We start from the raw sequence: 21,892 nt of genomic DNA, 5'->3' as shown, positions 1-21,892 counted from the left end.
TGAGGCGAAAGAAGGGCTTGAAACATCCCAGACAGTAGGGTCCACCTTGGGCAGGGTAATGGGAGGCCCTGGCAGATGGACTAGGGGGTGGTCCTAAGGTGAGGGTGAGGATCAGGGGCGCGGCAGGTGAGTCTGGATGGAAGCGAATATGAGGGAGGAGGAAAGCGCAGCCCCCACCTTTGTGAGAATGTCTCTTCCCACAAGGGAACGGGCTGCTGTGGAGTGACCAAACAGGAGTGGGTGAAAATTGGACAGTCAAAGCCCAAACAAGGCTGGGTGTCTGTCAGGGCTGGTAAGGTTTGCCTTCCACCCCACAACAGAGGTCACAGAGGTCACAGTCTTTAAGGACTGAATATGTGGCCCCGGGGTCTAGGAGGAAGGGGACAGGTCCACCTGAACTAGGCAGAGTTACCCTGGGTTCCCATGGAGTGACGGCAGTGGTCGGCCATGGGACCTGGGCCTCGTCAGTCCACCAGGTGTCCGAGGAGGGACCAACCGGCCCAGGAGGGAAACAAAACAGGCCAGGCCTCCGGGCTGCTGGGGCTGCCACCGGGCAGCAGAGTCCTGAGCACAGGCCCAGCCTGCGCAGCCCTGGTTCCTTTTCCAGCCCCAAACACGACCGAGTGCTGGTCAGCGGCCAGACATGTCGCGAAGGGCCACTGCCCTCCAGCCTGGGGTCAGCGAGACCCAGTCTCTAAAATGAGGGTGGCACAAGCACAGGTGGGGGCAGCTGTCCCTGCTGTCTTCTTCTGAGGGGTTGTTTTCTGTGTGTTGTTTTCCCAGGAGATAAATAATTCCATTTTTGCATATTCGCGTGGAGAACAGGTATCACAGACTACTATTTATTCCTCCGAAAATGGAGGAATAAGTTTCACCAATTTTACCTTCAAAAACCAGGTATGTTCAATTGGGTAAGAAAGTGAAAATGATATATGTCTTACCTGTTGTCCCCGTTGCTCCAGAGACTGAGGCAGGAGGATGCTTGGCCAGCCTGGGGGACATGGTCACCAAAACATAAGCAAATAGATACTCACACTCAGGCACCTGCCTGCGTGATGGGCCGTGGGCTGGCAGAGGACGAGCAGCAGTCTCCTCTCTGCAGGATCTAGCTGGCTTGGGGGTGAGGGGACACTCCCAGGAAGTCGCACTGGGAAGGAAGGGGGTACGAACATGGCGCCCATGGTAGAGTACCTCAGAGAGCTGCACCACGTCCGCCCACCTCCACCCAGACAGTGCCCTCAGCCACCACCGTGGCACCCACTTCACAGGTGGGAGAACTAGAGTGGGTAGGATCGTGTCCCCTGAAGATGCACGTCCCTCCGGACTTCAGAAGTAACAGCCTTAGGCCATCTGTGTCCTGTGCAGTTACCCCAGACTGGGTGACTGGCCAGGAAGAGAAGCTGCTCCCAGCCCTGGGGGCCGGGCCGCCAGGCAAAGGCTCTGGGGGGACTGGCCTCTGGCCAGGCTGCTCTCTGCTTCACAGAGGGCGCCATGGTGCCCCTGTGCTGCTTCAGCCCCGGGACCGACCCTGTGTCCTCACGTGGCAGGAAGAGCAGGGAGGGAGGGCAGGCAGGAAGGGCAGGGAGGGAGGGCAGGCAGGAAGGGCAGGGAGGGAGGGCAGGGAGGGAGGGCAGGGAGGGAGGGCAGGCAGGAAGGGCAGGGAGGGAGGGCAGGGAGGAAGGGGAGGGAGGGAGGGCAGGGAGGAAGGGGAGGGAGGGAGGGCAGGGAGGGAGGGCAGGGAGGGAGGGAGGGCAGGAAGGGCAGGGAGGGAGGGCAGGGAGGGAGGGCAGGAAGGGAGGGCAGGAAGGGCAGGGAGGGAGGGCAGGGAGGGAGGGCATGAAGGGCAGGGAGGGAGGGAGGGCAGGCAGGGAGGGCAGGGAGGGAGGGCAGGGAGGGAGGGCAGGCAGGGAGGGAGGGCAGGCAGGGAGGGCAGGCAGGGAGGGCAGGCAGGGAGGGCAGGGAGGAAGGGGAGGGAGGGAGGGCAGGCAGGGAGGGCAGGGAGGGAGGGCAGGGAGGGAGGGAGGGCAGGCAGGGAGGGCAGGGAGGGAGGGCAGGGAGGGAGGGCAGGCAGGGAGGGAGGGAGGGCAGGCAGGGAGGGCAGGGAGGGAGGGCAGGCAGGGAGGGAGGGCAGGGAGGGCAGGGCAGGGAGGGAGGGCAGGGCAGGGAGGGAGGGCAGGGAGGGAGGGCAGGAAGGGCAGGGCAGGGAGGGAGGGAGGGCAGGAAGGGCAGGGAGGGAGGGCAGGGAGGGAGGGCAGGCAGGAAGGGCAGGGAGGGCAGGGAGGGAGGGCAGGCAGGGAGGGCAGGGAGGGAGGGCAGGGAGGGAGGGCAGGGAGGCAGACCTGTCGCCCCTGCGGCAGGCGAGCAGGAGAGGGGAGGGCGACTTCTTCAACCCGAGCCCTGGCAGGAGGATGGAGCCCCTGCCGCCACCTCACAGAGCCCGCTCCTCACGGTCCTTGCCGAGGAGGAAGATTCAACTTGAATCTCAGAGGACACTGGCGGGCGTTCGTGCCCAGTGGTCATCCGACTGGGAAATGGGGTGTTGGCCCTGAGACGAGTCCAGGTGGTGTGCGCAGCCGGATGGAGTAGGTCGCGCCCCAAGTCCAGGCTGGTGTCCTGGTAGAGGAGAGGACCTGGGAGGATCCACAGAAGGCCCTGGGACAAGGGGCCGGTTTCTGGTGTCAGAGCCTGGGGACACAGGACGCAGCTTCTTCCTCGGAGGCTCTGGGTGCTCCTGATTAGCTGGCACCTTGATTTCAGACTCTGAGCATCCGGAACTGTGCCAACAGATTTCTGTTGTCTTCATGTCTGCTGTTCTGAATGCGGTCTTCTGCCGTGGCAGCCATTGGAAATGAACCCAGGGGCTAAGGCTCAGAGAAGGGCACTGCCCTTCCTAAGGTCACACAGCATGGCAGAGCAGTTCAGAGGACAAGAGCCCCTCAGGCCACCAAGGGCGTGGGAAGTTCTGGTGTGACTCAGAAGGCACACTTGGGGGTGTGTCCAGAGGAGTCTGGCCCGCTGCTGCGCTCCCCAACATCCCAAATCTGTTTTCTCTGCCCTACCAAGAAGCCCCGCAAAACCCAGAACTGAGCTGGCCACACATTTTCATTCAAAATGAGTCCTGGAAGGACCTGGTCACAAGATAAGAATGAACCTTGGGTTTGGTCGCAAATGCGCATCACTGAGGTCCCTGATTATTAACCAAACGGTTTCCCTCTTCCCTCCCCATGCCTCGGTATTGTTTTTCCATGGACTTCTCGACAGGAAGGTACCTCCGCTCAGGGACTATCTGGGCTCAGGGCCACTGAAGCCAGGACAAGAGCCGACCTCTGTTTCTGTTGACAAGTGTACGCGTGGGTCTCCTGACTCTCCTTCGCGGTCTGATTGCCCCTTGTCCCCCTTCCCCAAAGCCAACAACGGGCCTATCCTGCATCCACACTGGCATGGTGGCCTGTGGGTCACTGAGGGTGACGTCTGGGCTCTGATCCTCCCTCTCTCGTCCCAGACTGTGGCCCTGATGACATTAGCACACATGGCAAGGTGAGCCGTCCTTGCCCTGCGGGAGGAAGGTGGCAGACGTACTCTGTGGACTCACTTCTGGAGACGGGCCCACCCACCCGTTAGCCAGGGCGGTCACATGCCCCCCAGCCCGGGCAGTGCCCCTGGAGCTGAGCTCTCAGGCTGATCTGCTCCCCGAGATGAGGTTCCTGGAGGTTCCGCTGCCAGAGAAGAGGGGGCGGTGCAGCTGGTGGGAGGCGCTGCTCCGAAGAGGTCGGCCCAGGAGCTCCAGGGTCCCAGAGGCCTCGCTCCCACACAGGACGGCCCGGACCTTGGTCTCCTGCTCCGGTGGCTGCTGGACGCTTCTCTGGACAGCCAGAAGCTGGGAAGGAGGATCCACCCGGCGTGGAAGCCCAGGCAGCTCCTGGGGCCGGGGCCGCGTGGGGTCCTCCAAACGCCCACACCAGAGCCGCCTTCCTCCAGGACCTGCTCCTCTGTCACAGACAGGAAGTGGGTCTAGAAAGAGAGGCTTTCATTATAGCTTCTAAGATAACGTGCACTTAAAATGAGAACGAAGCACGCATCGTCACAGCAATGGCTGTGTGCGCTCACGGGGACTGTCTTGTGCTTCACAGGCGGGACTGGCCGGGTCTCTAGGGGGAGTCTTCTACTTCCATTCCTTGTCACAGATCGGGCTGCTGCTCGTGAACAGTGGGAAGGTAGGCGACTTGGCCCTCCTCCCCCCGGTGCTGGGCCTGGTGCCTGCCGAGCACCAGGGCTGAAGGGCGAATGTGGCGCCTGTGGCGCTGGAAACTCTTAACGTGGATTCAGAAAGTCCGTGCATGAAACCTGTGGTGGATTCACAGGCGCCATCCCGGGTGAGACTGAGTTGGGACGATGGTTCTGCCTGTGCAAAATGAAGCTCAGACTCAGATTTAGTGGGTTAACCCCAGGTTTTGCCAGGCAGTGAAGGGGGTGCGCAGCCCTGGAGTTCTGGGAGAGCCAGTCCCCAGGAGCTGCTGGTAGGGAGATGAAGGAATAAACAGCCCTTGTCCCCATCGGGAGGCTTCCCACAGGGAGCAGGTGGCGAGGGGAGGGGCATCCTCTGAAAGGTCTCCAGGCTTGAGCAGAGGTCTCAAGGTGGCCCATCCCAGAGAGGAGTCGACCAGGAAGCTTGGAACAGCCCCCGTGTAAGGGACCAGCCCCCAGCCCCCCGCCCTGTGCTCTGTCTCCTTTGGCGCCATCACACTGCGGTTAGGTGGTGTTTCTCGTCCTCTCTTCCTTGCTCCTGGTCTGGGAGCTCAGACTCCTGTGATCAGGATCAGTGGAGAGGTCAGGAGATGGTGCTGTGGCTCAGTGGTGAGGTGCCCTGGGTTCAGTCCCCAGTACTGAAAACGAAACAAACAGAAAAGAGCAGGAAAGAAGGTGCCCGACCCGATGGCACACTCCTGCGATCCCAGGGACCTGGGAGGCTCAGGCAGGAAGATTGCAAGTTCAAGGCCAGCCTTAGCAACTTCGCGAGACCCTGACTCAAAATGAAGACTGCAAAGGGCTGGGGTGTGGCTCTGGGGTGGAGAGTCCCCAGGTCCAGCCCCCAGTTCTGAAAACCAAAGAACTGTGGTGCCTTCAAGCCAGGCCGCAGGTGTCCAGGGCTTTTCCAGGCCAGACCCCCTGGGGGAGTCGAGCCTCAGAGACGCTGGGAGGCGCTGAGTCGAGGCCTCGGCCTCCTGGCTGCCCGCGCTCTCATGGGACTCGGTTCCTTTGTCTGAAGACTCTTTCGCGTGCCTGTGCCAGGTCCCCAGTGGGGCAGGAGGCAGAACCTGGCTGACCCAGGGCTTTCCATTCCCAGCCCTCTACCCTGCCCTTGGCCTCTGGGTCCAGAAGGCCACAGCGCCCTTCTTTGCAGTGCTCCCTACAGGGACATGACCGGGGGCCACTGGGCCAGTCCTCTTGGCTCCCGCCTGTGCGCCCCTGTGGGGAAAGTGCCATGGGTCATGCGTTCCCGTGTGGGAGGGCCCAGCAAGCGCAGACTGAGTCTCGCCTTTTGGCTTGGTGCTTGGTGCTTCCCTGGCTCCTCTGACCACCGTCTGGCAGTGCCAGCCACAGTCCCTCGAGGCACCGTGGGGGTGAGTGAGGGCTGCAGACCCACTCTGTCTCTCAAGCACCCTGCAGGCCCTGGAACGCAGCACTTCTCCTGCCCAGGGCTGGTCTGTGTCCTCCAGCGGCTGGGTGGGGGTGGCAGGCCGGGGTGGGCAGACCCAGAGCAGGGTCGGCAGTCCCCTGGGATCTCTGCACTGTGCGTCTCCTGGGGGACGGCGTATGTGTCGGTGGGGCCACACGGCAGGATGCTGTGTGTTTGCTTGTTGGGGTGATGGGTGGTGGCAGTGCTGGGGATGTGCCCCGGCCTCATGCTGTGTGGGCGCTGCACCTGGACCACTCCCCTGCCCTTTCCATTTCCATGCTTTCTCTGTTTTGGGGAGCCCCATCCCCAGGCCTTTTCATTTTTTAATTCGAGACAGGGTCTTGCTAAACCACTCAGGGCCTTCCTGAGTTGCTGAGACTGGCCTCAAGCTTGCAGTCCTCCTGTCTCAGCCTCCAGAGTCACTGGGATGCCAGGCGTGGTCAGGCTGACATTGTGCAATAGGGACTCTGACCCTGTCCTGGGAACTCTGTGACGGGCAGATAGGAAGCGACTTTGGAAACCGCACAGTGGAAGAGCCAGCCCCTCACAGGGATTTTAGGAATAGAAGCTAAATTGCATGTGCCAGCGATTTGGAGGAGAGAGGGACCAGCTAGGGAAACCGTCTGGATGCCAGTCCATGTGGCCCAAACGTGCAGCTTCTCGGGCTGCCCTGCCATGGCAGAGCCTGTGAGCAGGCCGAACACCGGGACAGCCTCGCCCTGTAACACCCCGCCTCGCAGTGACCAGTCCAGTCCTCGAGGCCTCGATGTAGGCATTTGTCCCTTCCCAGGTGGCCTGGTTACCTCCCCGTCTCCCCCATCTCTGCCTCAAAGGCTGCAGCCTCCCGAGGGCAGAGCGCAAGCCCAGCACAGCAGGGACCACAGGGCCCGCCCAGCAGGCAGGGGGAGGTTCCTGCCCTGGTGTGGTGGGCATGGGCCAGGCCCATCTCTGGGTGGGCGTCCTGGGTGCCCGGGTGTTGCACCGCACACAGGAGCCCCCCAGTCCCCACAGACCCCCAGACGTGGCCCAGTGTTGCCTGGGAGGAAGAGTCTTCCCCGGTGGAGATCCCGGGCCGAGACCTGCTGGCCTTCACGAGGAGGCCGAGGTTGGAGGGACAAGTTCCACTGACCACAGGTGGTGTGTGCGTGTGGTAGGGGGTCAGGGCCTCCCGCGTGCTGCTGGGCACTGCGTGTGCGACCCGCGGCTTGCCCACACGTGGCTTCTGTCCCCGCGACGGGACTCTCTAGGGAGTGTTCGTGTACTCGGAGCAGCCTCTCGACCGGAACCTGGGGCTGGCTTTCAACTACGACACGACCCTGGACGTCTTCCTCTGCCCCGGCCTGAGAGGCTTTCTGGTCCTCTGGTCTGAGAAGACCCTCTTGGTTTCCCCCAACTCAGGTGAGCGGGCTGCGCTCTCGGCCTGCAGGATGCGGGGCCCGGACGGGGAACAGAGCCAGGTCCCCTCGGCAGGACCCAGGTGGACGCCGCAGGTTCTTGCTGCACTGAAACCCACCCGTCCTCCCCAGTTCCCTGGCCGGCTCTGGAGGGCAGGTGGGCAGGTTCTGAAAGCCCCAGACTCTGCAGGCACAGGGTCTGAACTTCGACCAGGAAACCTCAGATCTTGTCTTGGGGCCACAGTCAGTGATTCCACGAGGTCGGCGGGGCTGTCGCCCTTGTTATAGCATCCAGGATGGACGAGGGACCTCCCCAGCAGAGGGACAGTGGGGGTTGGCCAGCACCTGCAGCGCCGTGGTTGTGGCTCAGCCCTCCACCGCCAGGGATCCGAGGGGAGGGCCTCTGGATCACTTGGGCTGGGGGCACACAGCCACATCCTAAGGCACAGAGCAGCTGGGGACGTGGGCTCAGGCTGGCCACCCATTTTGGAAGCCCACCACAGGAAGAAGGCACTGCTTTGAGGTTTTGTTGGTGCTGGGGGGGGGGGGAACCTGGGCCTCTGGCATGGTGGACACACACCCAGCTGAAAAGCTCTGTTTCGTCCCTTATTGACACTGTCTCTATTAAAAGGCCTAAGCTGAGTGCAGAGGCCACACCTGTCATTCCAACATCTCAGGAGGCTGAGGCAGAAGGATCAAGGTTCAAGGCCAGCCTCTGTGATTTAGCAAGGCCCTGCCTCAAAATATGAAGGGTGGGGGCCTAGAGCACCGGTGGGCTCCATCCCTGGAACTTCAGAGGAGTAAAACAGAAAAAGAGCAAGGTCACCACTGGAGGGCAGGAGGGTGGTGGCAGGGGTGGCCCTGGTCTCAGCACTGGGGATGCTCACGGGTCCTCATGACTCTCCCCTGTCCCCTCCTAGGTCAGCTCTTCCAAACTGTCCAGGTGCACAAGGGATCCCAGGTTCTGTCCACTTCCATCTCCAAACTCAACATCTCCATCCACAGCATCACTGCCAGTGCGTGCCTGCCCTACCGGTACCTTCTAGAAAGCTCCATGCCCGGCCATTAGCCAGTGACCTGCCTGACGCAGCCCAGCCACAAAGCAGACACACACGGGGAAGACACAGCTTGTGCCTCAGCGACGGCACGGGGTCAGCTGGGCACCACCCTGGGGCTGCCAGAACCAAGAGCCACAGACTGGGCGGCTCTGACCCCCGAAGTCTGTCCCCCGCTCTGCCGCCCAGGGCCTGCTGGGCCAGCCCTCTCGGCAGCCTCCAGGCAGGTCTCCACTCCCAGCTCCGGTAGCCTTGGCTGAGCCTGTACCTGCAGGTGGCCATCCTCCCTCTGTCCCTTCTGTCTCTGGATCCAGAGTTCCCCTTTTCACAAGGTCCCTGGTGATATGGGACCAGGGCACCCCCACGACCTCATTTTACCAAGGTCACCTCTGCAAAGACCCGATTTCCAAATGCAGATGTTTCTCAGGTTGTGGTGGGGTCCAGCGAGCCGGCCCTAAGCCCACCCACTGAAGCTGCGGCCACCGTAGCCCCAGAGGCTCCCTGTGCCCCTACCACCCCTGGGGAAAATGGGAAAGATCACGGGTGAAGCCATCGCAGGTCCAGGGCGTCTGCAAAGCCACACTTGGCTCCTGGGTTAGGACCCAAACATCTGTCTCTGAAGACACAGATCACGGGCTGGGGTTGTGCTCAGTGGCAGAGGCTCGCCCAGCAAGCACGAGGCATGGGGTTCGATCCTCGGCCCCACATACGTGTAGAATAAAGATACTGTGTCCACAAAAAAAAAAAAAAAAAAAAAAAAAAAAAAAAAAATATATATATATATATATATATATATATATATATATATATCAAGCAACTCGCCCCGACTCCAGCGTCCTTGGGCATGCTGGCTGGGCCACTGCTGTCCTGGGGCTGTCCTGTGCTCCATCTTTGGAGGAACCGGTTCTGTCCAATAAGTGAGATTTGCCAGGACAATTTTCCCCTGAGACAGTTATCAGCTCAGAGACTCTGAGGCAATCAGTGAGAAAATTTGCAGGACCACTTGACTTTTTAAGAAAAGCCAGTGCTTCCCGTTTGCTAATTATGCATTGCATCCTATCCTCTGTGTCCATTTATCTGTTTAAAATTAATTTATAATTAGAGAAATTAGTTATATAAGAAATCCAGGGGGGCTGGGGGTGTGGCTCAAGCGGTAGCGCGCTCGCCTGGCGTGCGTGCGGCCCGGGTTCTATCCTCAGCACCACATACAAACAAGGATGTTGTGTCTGCCAAAAACTAAAAAATAAATATTAAAAAAATTCTCTCTCTCTCTCTCTCTCTCTCTCTCTCTCTCTCTCTCTCTCTCTCTCTAAAAAAAAAGAAAGAAATCCAGGGCTGGGGTTGGGCTCAGCGGTAGAGTGCCCGCCTAGCATGTGTGAGGCCCTAGGCTCGATCCTCAGCACCACATAAAAAAATAAATAAATAAAATAAAGGTCTATCAACAACTAAAAACATATTTATTTTTTAAAAAACTAACGGTGCATGGTGCTTTTCTTTCTTTTTGTTTTTGTTTTTTTTTGTTTTTCCCTAGGACTGGAAAAAATGGAACCCCGGCTTTGCACGTGCTAGACATAGAGCCCCATCAGCCCTGGTCAGCTGTTACTCAAGATAGGGTTTTGCAAGGTTGCCAAGGCTGGTCTCCAATGTGCCATCCTCCTGCCTTGGTCTCCCAAGGACCTGGGATTACACCCACACCATCCAATTTCCTTCCTTTTTTTTTTTTAAGAGAGAGAGAGAGAATTTTAATATTTATTTTTTTAGTTTTCGGCGGACACAACATCTTTGTTTGTATGTGGTGCTGAGGATCGAACCCGGGCCGCACGCAGGCCAGGCGAGCGTGCTACCGCTTGAGCCACATCCCCAGCCCCTCCTTCCTTTTTTCAATACTTATTTTTTAGGTGTAGATGGACACAACACAATGTCTTTATTTTTATGTGATGCCGAGGATGGAACCCAGGTCCTGCCCATGCTAGGCGAGCGCTCTACCGATGAGCCACAATCCCAGTCCCCAATTTCCTTCCTTTGTAAGGCCAAATAATATTCCATTGTATGGCTGGACCACATTTCCTTCATTTTTTTGTCAATAGACTTTGGGTTGTTCCACATCTTGGGTTTGTAAATCATGCTGCAGCGGATGTGAAAGTAGGGAAAGGCCAGTCGAAGCTAAGGAGGGCTGTGGCTGGCGGAGAGCGCTTGTCTAGCCTGCAGGAGGCCTGGGTTCCATCCCCAGCACCGCAAAAAAGAAAACAAAAAACCACCCTAGTGAGACACAGCCCACTTATTTGATGGCTGTGATCAGGAAAAAGGACAGAAGGAAAAAGGCAGGAGCCCAGCTTGTGCCTGTTACCTAAAGCCACGTGCGGGCTCCAGAGGTGTCTGTGGGGTGGCTGCCGTGGGTCATCGGGAGGGCGCTCGCTGCAGCACTCAGAGCAAAGCTACGAGGCTTCTTCTGTTCACGGAGAGGCCACCACCCGGGTCTGCCTGTCTGTCCTAGATGAGCACACGCTGGCCGTGCTGACCAAGGAGGATGCTCTGTACTTCGGGAGTCTGGAATTCCTGTCCAACTCTATCATCCAGGTGGGTGACAGTCGAGTGGCCACAGCCCCCTCCCCTCCTCTGCTTGCTCTCCGGTCGGGGAGGCCAGAGGCCAGCTCCTCGGGACTATTAAAATAGCAGCAGCGGGAGGCGAGACCCCGAGCACCTAGGGAGGAGCAGAGCCGGCCCCCTGCGTCTGTGGGTGTGGGAGACGCTGGACTTGGGTTTAAAGTCAGCCGATGCACGTTGATGCACACGTGCGTGTATGGAAAGACACGTGTGCAGGGGATGTGTGTGCACTTCGGCTTGTTTATTTATATGTGTGCTGAGCCGCATGCTCCAATGTGTGTATTCAGTGGGCGACAGGCCAGCGTCATTGGCTGTCCATCACCTCGGCCATCCATTTTTCCTTTGTGTCAGAAACACTCAAAATCCTCCTTACTGGACTGTGTGTGTGCGTGCGCGTGTGTGTATGTGTGTGCATGTGCGTGTGTGCGCGTGTGTGTGTGTGTGTGTGTGGTGCTGGGGCGGACCCAGGGCCTTGTGCCTGCTGGGCGAGCCCCCTGCCCACTGAGCCCCAGCCCCTCCCTGCTCGCACTTTTGAACCCTCCTCCCACCCACCTGCACTCCCCGGCCCCTGCCCAGGCTCTGTCCCCTGTCCCCTGTCCCCCTGTGAGGTCCCCTTCAGTCCCGGCTGTCACCTTGCCCAGAGTCCTCGGTGAGCCCTGTGGGGAAGTCACTTCTGCTGCCCCATCTGACAGGTGGAGAAGCAGGGTCCACGGCCCGGCCAGCCCGGCCACCAGGCCACAGGGGCGCTGCGTGGGGCCTCCCAGTGTCTTGCCCGGCAGGCCCTCCTCCACTGCCGTGTTTCCCATGCTCCCCTCTGTCCCCCCCAGGCTTCCCAGAAGTTCCTGGTGGTGACTACAGAGAGTTAATTGGGTTGAAGCACAAATGTGAGGACCATTTCTTTGAGGTCCCCATGGTGGCATCCAGGGCTATGGTGTCCTGGGGACAAATTCTGTAGCTGCCTTTGACTCTCCCAAGAGGCTGGTGCCCTGTGGCCAGGCGAGACTCCTGGCCACCTCCCACAAGGCCCCCCAGGCTGGGAGCCCCAGAGAGCAGCTCCCGTGGGACCCAAGGCTTTGCCTTTCGGGGAGGGGGGCATCTCTAATTCCAAGCCACAGGATAAAACCGCGTCTTACCTCAGACCTGCCTCCCCTAGCTGGCCGAGGGGTCCGTCTGGTTCCCAGAGGCAGTGCTGATGTTCTCCGGGGTGGGGATGCTGGACATCCTGACGCCGCTTCCCGACGCCGCCTTCCCCACCTTCGACATGCAGAAGTGCCCGATCAACATCCAGGCCATCCTCATGGGCCCCGGCCTCCAGGTGAAACAGTGCAAGGTGCACGGCCCGACGCCGAGCTGTGGGCCTGGGGAGGGGGCCGGGCTCAGCCCCAGCACTGGGAAAAGATCCAGAGGTGGAGGCCACGGCCAGCAGGCCCGGGAAGTCCCCGAGAGGGTTCCAGGAGGGACGGGAGCACACGTGACAGGCGGGCTTCTGGTCAGCTGAGTCTGCCAGCCCTGCACCCCAAGTCTCCTCAGGAGCACCTCCATGTCCCTGTCGCAGAAAGGAACAGATGTTACTCTCATGTTTTCCTCTCATTCTTTATTTTTTATTTTTGCAGCGCTATCCCTATGTTAAGTTTTTTAAATTAATTTTTTAAAATTAATATTTTTTTAAAAGAGAAAATTTTTTCATATTTATTTTTAGTTTTCTGTGGACACAACATCTTTATTTTATTTGTATGTGGTGCTGAGGATCGAACCCAGCGCCCCGCACATGCCAGGCGGGTGCGCTACCGCTTGAGCCACATCCCCAGCCCCCCAAATTAGTATTTTTGATAATATTTTTTGTGGGATCCAGGATTGAACCCAGGGGTGAGCGACACCCCCAGACCTTTTTGTGTTTATTTTAAGGCAGAGCCTCACTAAGTGCTGAGGCTGGCCTTGAAGTTGTGGTCCTCCTGCCTCAGCCTCCTACTTGCTGGCCCGCAGGCCATGTCCTTCCCCAGACCTCCTGCACCTTTCCACTGGGTGAGCAACTGGTCTCCTGACAAAATGATCCTGTCTAAAAGCATGAAGCAGTCCTTCTGGCCACCCAGCGAGGGAACAGAGAGGCTCGGAGGACAACAGTGGTTTACGTTAGAGAGCAGGCGCCACACTGGGCGCTCACATCACCCACCACGTCCCACCAGCGCCATCAAACCCAAGTCCACTGGGTCGCCTGGATCCTGCCATCGAGTTTCCCAGAAACGCCGAGGGCAAAGGAACATGTTCAGCCATCCCAGAGAGCTCTAGGCTCACCCCAACAGCCAGGGTTCCCCAGAGATATGCAGAAAGGGAACTAAAGAAATAAAGGGGACCTGTTGGTGGCAGGCGTATTAGCTGGCTTTTCGTTACCATAATGAAATACTAGAGGCAGGTTATGTTTTGGAAAAAAAAAAAGAACTGGTTTATTTTTTTGGCTTCTGGTTTGGAGGTTGGACTCCAAGTGTAGCTTGGATTCTGGGAAGGGCCTCCCTAGCTGCATCAGATGGTGGCAGAGGTGTGTGGTCTCCATTTCTGTCCTGATAAAGCCACCAGGCCTCCGGTCATGGGGCTCCATCCTAGTGACCTGTCCCATCTAGTCACTTCCCAGAGGCCCCACCTCTGTGCCTCGTGGGATCAGGCTTCCACCTCCTCAATACCATCGGCATTGAACTTTGGGGATTAAGCTCTGCCGGATTTCCGGGAGACAAATCATATTTGGATCATAGCAGACAGAGACCTCAAAGAGATGACCATGTCCAGCAGAGCCAGGAGGCGCAGGAACGCACATCCAGGCAGCAGCACGCTGGAGATGCACAGGAAGCGGCTGGGGGGCAGGGAGGGTTCCCGGGGCTGGCGGGGAGGACAGCGGCACAAGTGGAAGTCCAGGTGACCCGCCCAGCCAGACCTGGGCTCCATCCCCAGGGCCCCTGCGTCAATTACCACTCACCGCCCCTTCTTTTTGGAAGTAGGGGCTGACCCTTTCATCCTGTCTTCCTGACCAGATAGAACTTCTGGAAAGCAGATTAGAATCTGAGATGTACACCATTGACATGAACAGCAAACTGAACTTGTCCTTCACATTGATACCCCGGCTGGGCATGTCCCCCATTCCACTGGTGAGTGAGTCTCTGATGCCCCTGACGGTCAGCGCTAGGCCACTGCCTTGGCAGCGCCCAGGCTGTGCCCAGACTCTGGACGCTCCTGGCGTCACCCGGGGACAGAGGCCTCTTCAGGTGACTGTGAGACCCTCTGCAGGTGACTCCACAGCCAGCCTCTGTGCTGAGTTTGTGGCTGACCAGGCCCTTCCCCACCCTTCACCGAGCAGCCCCAGGCGAGTCCCACCCAGGGGAGGTGCTGGGCAAGGCAGGAGGGTTCCAGGACCCACGCCCAGGCCCTGCACCTGGACCTGGATGCAGGACATCAAGCTGAGGGTGGGGACCGCGTGCCTGAGGTGGCGGGAAGGTAGTGGGCCGCCTGCAGGACCCCTCTTAGCTCTGTGCGGGCTCTTCGGCTGGATCCAGGCATCCAGCATCTGAGGGATGAACGGAGAAGAGCGCGAGCTGGGAATTTTCCCTGTAGTTGGGATCTTCAGAAGTCAGCGAGCTCTGAGCAGTGAGGGGAGTGCCACGCTTTGCTTTCAGGCGTCCTCTGTGACCTAGGGAGGACTAGCCGGGGATGGACCTCTGCCTCAGGGGAGTGAAATCGGGGTGTTAGGACATGGGGCGAGGGGCTGTGGAAGCTTGTGGACGTCAAGCTTACATCAAAGAGTTTGTGCAGCTTCGCGGCAACCCGGCCACCAGTCCAGTGGTCAAGGCGGCCTCCTGGCCTTAGTCTGTCAAGGACGCCCCTCCCCAGAGTTCTTCTTTTTTTCTTTTGGAGACAAGGTCTCACTAAGTCGCGCAGGCTGGCCTCAAGCTTGTGATCCTCCTGCCTCAGCCTCCCGAGTAAGCTGGGATGGCAGACGAGGCTGCCTCTTTGAGATGGCAGGCGCATGACCCCTCCCAACCCAGGCCTGGGACCAGGGCTGCCTCTGCTCTCCCCAGGGGTCCCTCCCCCCACCTCCTCTACAGGAAAGGCCTGGGTCGCCCAGCTGCAGCCACCTGCAGAGTGGCACTGAGGTCCAGCAGAGGGTGGGTGGACGAGGGCACGTGGCAGGGCATGGGACCAGCAACCGCAGTTCAGGGCGAGGCTGGTCTTCACCTGAGGAGGACGGGTCCCCTGCGCTGGCCTGCTCGGGCTGCTGGCTCTAACAGCCGCCCCCACCGTCTCGCTCCCCAGGTGATGGTGAGTAACCCCTACTCCCTGGGGCTGCAGGCCTCCATCTACGAGGAGGCTGACAACACCTTCGACGGCAACATCGTGTACAAACTGGTAAGTCCCAGCAGTCAGGCTGGGGGACCTCGGGCCTTCATGGAGGGAACCTCCCTCCTGCTTCCCTTGCTTGCACATACAGAGGGTGAAGCATCGGGGAATTGGGTGGATGCACCCCTGCCCCTTGTTGGCAGGGGACAGGCAGCTGTCACCCACACGTGACCTCATCACAACCTCACATGGGAGCCTGGCAGGACAGCCTGGCAGGGAGCCTGGCCAGCCCAGGCAGGGCGCGAGCCCCGGGCAAGGTGGGTCAACTGAGGCATCAGGATTGGGCCACACCAGGGAGGGACTCAGCCCAGCAGTCTGGGACCCGTTGTGCGTGTGCACCCGTCAGGCCTCGCGGTCACCCCCTGCAGTGTGGACTGGACCCAGCGCTAGGGAAGCAGAGGGCAGATTGCACGGGGCCTGCCAGTGTGACTGGCTGCAGGGAAGTCCGGTCCAGCCGGCCCCATCACACCTAGGGGACTGGGACCTGGCTGCTCCAGGGACAGACACCGCCAGGGAGTGGGTGCTCTCAGTTCGGGCAGCACCCTGGAGCTTCCAGGAGCCGGGCCCCCAAGGGCAGCCTGGCCAGGGGGCTGCGGGGCTCTGGGGTCCTCCCAGAACCCCCTCTCCTCAGCTCTCCTCCTTCTGATCGGGGGACATCCGGGAGCCCTGCTCCAGGTGGGGCCTTTTCCTTGGTTCCTAGGACATTGACCTCAAGCAGCAGCACCACTGGGGCAGGGCCTCCCCCAACTTCACCTCCAGGTATGTGGCCGTCTGGAAGAGGAGGGGCTCCTGCTGGCTGCCGGGGTTCCCTGGGAGAGAGACAAGGCTGAGCTGGACCCCAGCTCAGGACACCGGGATGAGAACAATTGCAAACGCTTTGCAAAGTAAACAGAATTAGCACACGCGGGGGCCGCCGTCCCGCTGAGGGTTCTCCCCAAAGAACTGAGAGCAGGTCTCAAAAGGACGTGTGTGGCCAGCGTGGGCAGCGGCAGCTCCCCGAGCCCAGGTCCGCGCTCAGAAAGTGGGAAACCCGGAGCGCAGCAGTGGTGCTTGGTGACATGAGCCGGGCACAGAGGGCATGCAGCGGGGTCCACTCCCGGGTCCACCACGGGCAGCGTGGGGAGCAGGCGGGGGGGGGGGGGGGGGGGGCCGCGGCCCAGGCACCGAGTCGGGCCAGGGTGGGGACGGGGGTGGCCGCGCCCCTGAGCTGCGCCCGCAGACGCGGCTGGTGTGTCCAGCCTTGAGCTATCTGGATTTTACCCCCGTGAAAAACGAATAACTAAATATTAAATGAGCACATCACAAAGAAGGGCTGGGGGCGGGGCCGAGCTGGCGGGGGCGGGGCCGAGCAACAGAAAGGAGGGGCCAAATAAAGGACCCTCAGAATTCCTGAGCTGCAGGGCGAGTGGGGAGCCTCAGGGATGCCAGTTATAGAGGTTCACAAATTCATTCATCCATTAAACATTTACATCTCAGGAAATGTGCACCCCAGGCACTTCTACCCTTAGGGGACCTGAATGACAGGGAGATGAAGGCATAGTTACCAGGGAGCCCGAGGAATAATAAGAAAGAGTCACGAGCAGGAGCCCGTACACCTGGAGCTTATTGGATAGAAGGGAAGGGTATAAAGATGCAGATGCGGCGGCTGTTCAGAGACGGATTTGACAGGAACACCCCGCAGTCCCGATTGAGGGTCCCACAGGGGGCGCAGAAGCTGGTGGCAGAGCCGCGAGTCCGAGTCCGGGCTGGCTCAGCGGTGACACGCTGACGTCAGGGGTGGTTTTAACAAGTAATGGCCCTGCCGGGTGTCTGCGGCCATGGTGGACTGCCCAGGGCTGGGCGACTGCAAAGAGCAGACGACTCCTCCTGGTTCTGGAGGCCGGAAGCCCCAGGCCAGGGTGCTGGTGTCTGGTGATGACCTTCTCACTGTGTCACCCCACGGTGGGAGGGGGCAGGCTGGAGAGCCCGAGCCCCAGCCAGTGACGGGGCAGGCTCACGGTGGTTCCCAGTCCCTGCGCGAGCGGACCCCCCTCCCCCGGAAGCAGTCACTCATCCTGCTGAGCTAGTGGCTTCTCCTCGGCCCCCACCTGGCGAAAGTGTTGCCTTGGGGACTAGGTTTCCAACACCTGAGCGTTGGGGGCACATTCAATCCACAGCAGCTAGGCGACAACCAACAAAACTGACACAGGAAGAGGTGGAAACTTGAGAGAAATTAGGCCTCCACCTGAGCAGAGGTTCTCAGCATTTAGGGATGGGTGGATGGGTGGGTGGATGGTGGATGGGTGCATGGGTGGGTGGATGGGTGCATGGGTGGGTGGGTGGGTAGATGGTGGATGGATGGATCCGTGGATGATGGGTGGGTGGGTGGGTGAGTAGGTTGATGAATTAGGTGGATGGGTGGGTGGGAGGATGGATGAGTGGATGGGTGGGAGGGTGGGTGGGTGAGTGGGTGGATGGATTGGGAGATGGATGGTGGGTGAGTGGGTGGATGGATGGTGGACGGGTGGGTGGATGGGTGGGTGGGTTGATGGATGGGTGGGTGGGTGGGTGAGTGGGTGGATGGATTGGGAGATGGATGGTGGGTGGATGGATGGTGGACGGGTGGGTGGGTTGATGGATGGGTGGGTGGGTGGGTGAGTGGGTGGATGGATTGGGAGATGGGTGGTGGGTGGGAGGATAGTGGATGGTGGACGGTGGTGGATTGGTAGATGACTGGTGAGGGTAGAGGATGCCTCCGTGCCCACTGACAACGCACACCCCTGCTCTACAGCATAAAGCGCCCCACGATCTCTACTTTGACTGTGGACATAGCCAACAGGGAGATTTCGTGTGTGGACATGAAGCCACTGGTAGGCCCTGACCCTTTGCCTCCGCCTCCCTGTGTGAGCATGTGCCTGGGCTGTGCTCTCTGGCGGCTGCAGCCCTCCCTCCCTGACCTGCGTGTCCCTCTCTGTCCTCTGCAGTCGATGCTCATTTCGGTGGGTTGTGATCTGGAAAAGAAGATCGTTGTGCAGAAGTAAGTGTGTCAATACGCGGGTGGGGTGGCACACAGCTGGGTGGCCACAAGGGACAGCTGCTGAAGTGGGTGTCGTCGTGTGTTCGGCTATTTCCTGTTCGTCTCACATTCCCACAGTGAAATGTCAAATAATCTGCTGGCAGAGCGCTTGCCTAGCATGCCTGGGGCCCGGGTCCGCCCCAGTACCAACCCCAAAAAGTCAGTTAAATAACCACCGTGGACAGGCTGAGCCGGCTTCTGCCGCGTCCCTCCGGCACTGGACAGGGCTCACTGCCTCCTCTTCCTTCTCACCCGCGTGTTCTGTTTCCTCCTTTCAGCCCCCTATTGATCAGAATTGCGCAGGGTCTTCGGCTTTGATCTCTTGCTAAGAATAATTTAGAAAATTTGTCTCCAGTATCATGATCGCCCCCCGGGAAACAGAGTCCTGGGAACCCAAGGAAAACAGCACAGAAACCGAGCGGGGCTCCTGGCCTCCCTGTCCCCGCAGACGCTGCTGTGCTGGTGGGCAGGCCACAGCCGCTCTGGGTGGACACCTGACGCGTGGCACCTGCCCATTCCTGTGGTGTAAACGCCCCAAGGTGGCCGCTGATCTCAGGCTCATGAATCCCCGAGGGTCAGGTGGCGCAGGGTAATGTCAGGCTGGATGGCAGTTTCCCCAGGTCTCCCCGCAACATGGAAGGGTCTGCGCAATTGATGGATCATACACCCTGATCCTTATCTGCAGGAAATGTTGTAAAATAATACACAGTTTGTTCCCAAAAAGTTGGGCAAAGGCTTGAACCAGCACTTTCCAAACAAGGAAGGGAAAAGAGGCGCCAGTGGCTGTAGAACACACCGGACGCTGCTGCGGGGAAGGCGCCAGCTCACCGAGCGGGGGACGCACATTAGAGCTTAGCTCTCGGGAGAGCTGATGGGGTCGCCACGCCCGCCACCCAGCTTTGCCGGAGGCTGAGGCAAGAGGATTGAAAATTGGAGGCCGGCCTGGGCAACTTGGTGAGACCCTGTTTCCAAATAACAAGGCCGAGGTGGAGCTCAGTGGTGGAGACTTCCGGGCTGATCCCCAGTTTGACGAGACCCGGTAACGCGCACCTGAGGACGGCCAGGCTCCGGAGTCTGGCAGCGGGGAGTCCCGTGAGGTTGGGGTCCCATAGCTCCAGGCTCAGAGCCGCTTTTGGGGTGTACGTCTTCCGGCCACTTGCAAGCCCCCGAGGACCCAGCGGCCCAGAGTGGTCACAGTGGCTTATCCTGACAGCTTCCAAGAGGAGCCAGGCCGAGTGCCCCAGAGGGAGTGAAGCACCCCAGTGTGGCGTTCTGACGCAGCAGAATGTCACAGTGAAGAGAAGGAGCCAGGCCACGTCCCCTGACGCTTGGCACAAACGCCAGTGTGCAGTGAGAGCCACGGACAGGAGGCCAGGCGGGCCACTGCAGCCCTGCCCGTCTGCGCTGCACCTGCACCTGAGGGCTTCTCCTGCCCCCGAAGTGCAGCTGCCCGCGCCAAGGCCGGCCTCTGCTGGCTCTGCTGTGCCTTGACCTGAGGAGATGGCCCCGCCCCTCCGTGGTCCCCCAGCCCCCTCGGCGGAGACCTCAGACAGACCCCCAGGATGGACACGCTGCCGAAGCCCGGCCAGTCCTGCCCAGCTGCCACGGCCTCGAGGAGCCCAAGGAGACTGAGGCCAAGATGTCGCGTGGGACCCCGTGGGGCTGCAGGATGGGAGGGTGCTGGGGAAGCCACGGCAGCAGAAGAGCCCAGTGACAGCAGTGTTTCACTGGGTCCCCGAGCCACGGCAAGTGTGAGTGCATGAGCGATGAGCAAGTGCTCTGCAAACGTAGAACCGACCTAAAATAAAACCACCCAGGGCCACCCGGCTCGGTGACGCATGCCTGTGATCCCACACTGGAAGGCAGGAGGAGGCCAGGTCAAGGACAGCCTGTCTCAAAATGAGGAGGGTGCCGTGGCCAGGCACCCTGGGTCAGTCCCCAGGCGCAAAAGAGAAAAGTCAGGGCCATGGCGGCCTCCGTCAGGGTCCAGGACTGGCCCTGGTCTTCTGAGGTCAGCTCTGAAAACCTGCTTCCCAAGAGCCCGCGGGGCCTGCACAGGACAGAGCAGGGCGCTACTGCAGGGGAGGAGGGCTGCCTGGGGCGCTGGAGGGTCCCAACAGAACCGCTGGGAACAATCTGTGGGGGCAGGTACGGGTGCACTGTGCCCGGGGCGGGAGACATGGGGGTCCGACAGATGAGACAGAGAAATGGGTCACACAGGGAAGGGCGGATGGATAGATAGAGATGTGGGTTTTGGGGGGAAGGGTGCTGGGAATTGAGCCCAGGGGTGCTCTACCACTGAGCCGTAGCCCCAGCCCCAGCCCTTTTCAATTTTTATTTTGACAAAGTATCTCGCTAAGTCGCTGAGGCTGACCTCAAATTTGAAATCCTCCTGCCTCAGACTCCTGAGCTCCTGGGATTACACCCAACCTAGAGGTGGATTTTTGAGACTTTGTGTCACCCAGGCCAACTGACAAACATACGCGCACACACATGCACACACACACATGCACACACACGCACACACTTTTTCTTTCTAAGTGTGTGTGACTGTGCCTCGTGCTCTTGCCTGGTTACTCTGGAAAGACTCGTCCTGCTCTGGTCAGTTTAGAGCACACAGCTACCTCTCCACGTCCACCCCCGAGGCCACCCTGCGTATTCTGATGTGTCCATCCTCGCCCGTTGCTGTTGCTATGATAGAATACTTGAGACTCAGTAATTTGCAAAGATAAGGGGTTAGTTTAACTCAAGAGCACTAAGCAGGCCCTGCTCTGCACCTGGTGTGGCCTCGTGCTGTGCCGTGTCAGGTGGCTTGATCCGAGGCCCCGTCGTGCCCCGTCGTCACCGTGACTCACCCCTCCCAGGAGCCACACTGGTCATCAGCTCTTCCACCAGGGCAGGTCCCTGGTGACCCCAAGGCCACACTGTGCCCCCCCACTCTCTACCTTCACTGGAGGTTCGGTGGGGACAAAGCCCATCCCAACGCAGCAGTACCCAGCCTGCCCCGATGGACCGCCTGTCCTGGCCACAGGCTGGTGGTGCACCTGCCAGCCAGGGGAGTGCAGACCCCAGAATCAGACCCAGGACGGAGGCCTGTGCACCGAGGCCCTCGCCCTCCGGGATCCAGCGGCCGTGCTGTCGTCTCCTTCGGCGTCTCCGACTGCCCCCACTCATGGCGGCCTCTCGCTCTGCTCTCCTCTTCCGCCAGCCAGCCTGGACGGATGGAGACCAGCTCTCCAAGGCAGACGGCCAGGTGCGCGGCCGAGGCCTTGGGGCCAGGGAGGCCGTAAAGGCAAGAAACCCACAGGAGAGGGTCGAAATCAACACTCTGGCCGCAGGAGCCCGTCACAGGGGCTGGTGAGGGATTGGGTGGGGAGCAGAGGACCCCCGCAGCAAGGCCATATGTACTCATCCAGACTGTTCCGCAGCACGTCATTGTCACTCCTGATGTCCTGCATACCTCTGTTCTCCTTAGGGGCCGCGTAGCAGCTCCATCCACTGAACCCCCTTCCCTGACACTCCATCTGGGACGTCTTTCCTACATCAGGCTGCACAGCTAGGCCTCACCTTTTTATCAGCTGCAGAGTGTTCCTGCATGTGGCCAGTAAGCTGTCCCTGTCTTTAGGGACATCTGAGGCTGCACGTGAAGCTACAGAGCCCCCAGCCTTGTGTGCCCATCTTCGCGGACCACCAGGGCATGGGCTCTTCAAGACAAACTTTGTGGAGA

At 59.8% G+C, this 21,892-nt stretch overlaps 1 protein-coding gene across 1 annotated transcript in view; it reads left to right on the top strand.

Annotated features, from left to right (window-relative positions):
• The window catches only part of Catsperd (cation channel sperm associated auxiliary subunit delta), a 40,064-nt gene that overhangs the window by 10,324 nt on the left and 7,848 nt on the right, over positions 1–21,892 (top strand). The window contains exons 7-18 of the mRNA XM_058579302.1: positions 784–897; positions 4,131–4,214; positions 6,925–7,075; positions 7,992–8,139; positions 8,368–8,372; positions 10,621–10,703; positions 11,884–12,060; positions 13,751–13,864; positions 15,027–15,119; positions 15,811–15,869; positions 17,881–17,959; positions 18,074–18,126. Coding sequence (XP_058435285.1) covers positions 784–897; positions 4,131–4,214; positions 6,925–7,075; positions 7,992–8,139; positions 8,368–8,372; positions 10,621–10,703; positions 11,884–12,060; positions 13,751–13,864; positions 15,027–15,119; positions 15,811–15,869; positions 17,881–17,959; positions 18,074–18,126 — 1,160 coding nt within the window. The remainder of the gene's footprint in view (positions 1–783; positions 898–4,130; positions 4,215–6,924; positions 7,076–7,991; positions 8,140–8,367; positions 8,373–10,620; positions 10,704–11,883; positions 12,061–13,750; positions 13,865–15,026; positions 15,120–15,810; positions 15,870–17,880; positions 17,960–18,073; positions 18,127–21,892) is intronic.

This window comes from Marmota monax, unplaced genomic scaffold (genome assembly GCF_021218885.2).
Source record: "Marmota monax isolate L192 unplaced genomic scaffold, Marmota_monax_Labrador192_F-V1.1 WCK01_AAM20220418_F8-fsc00102, whole genome shotgun sequence".
NCBI classification, from domain to species: Eukaryota; Metazoa; Chordata; class Mammalia; order Rodentia; family Sciuridae; genus Marmota; species Marmota monax.
This window is presented reverse-complemented; position numbering and strand designations above follow the sequence as displayed.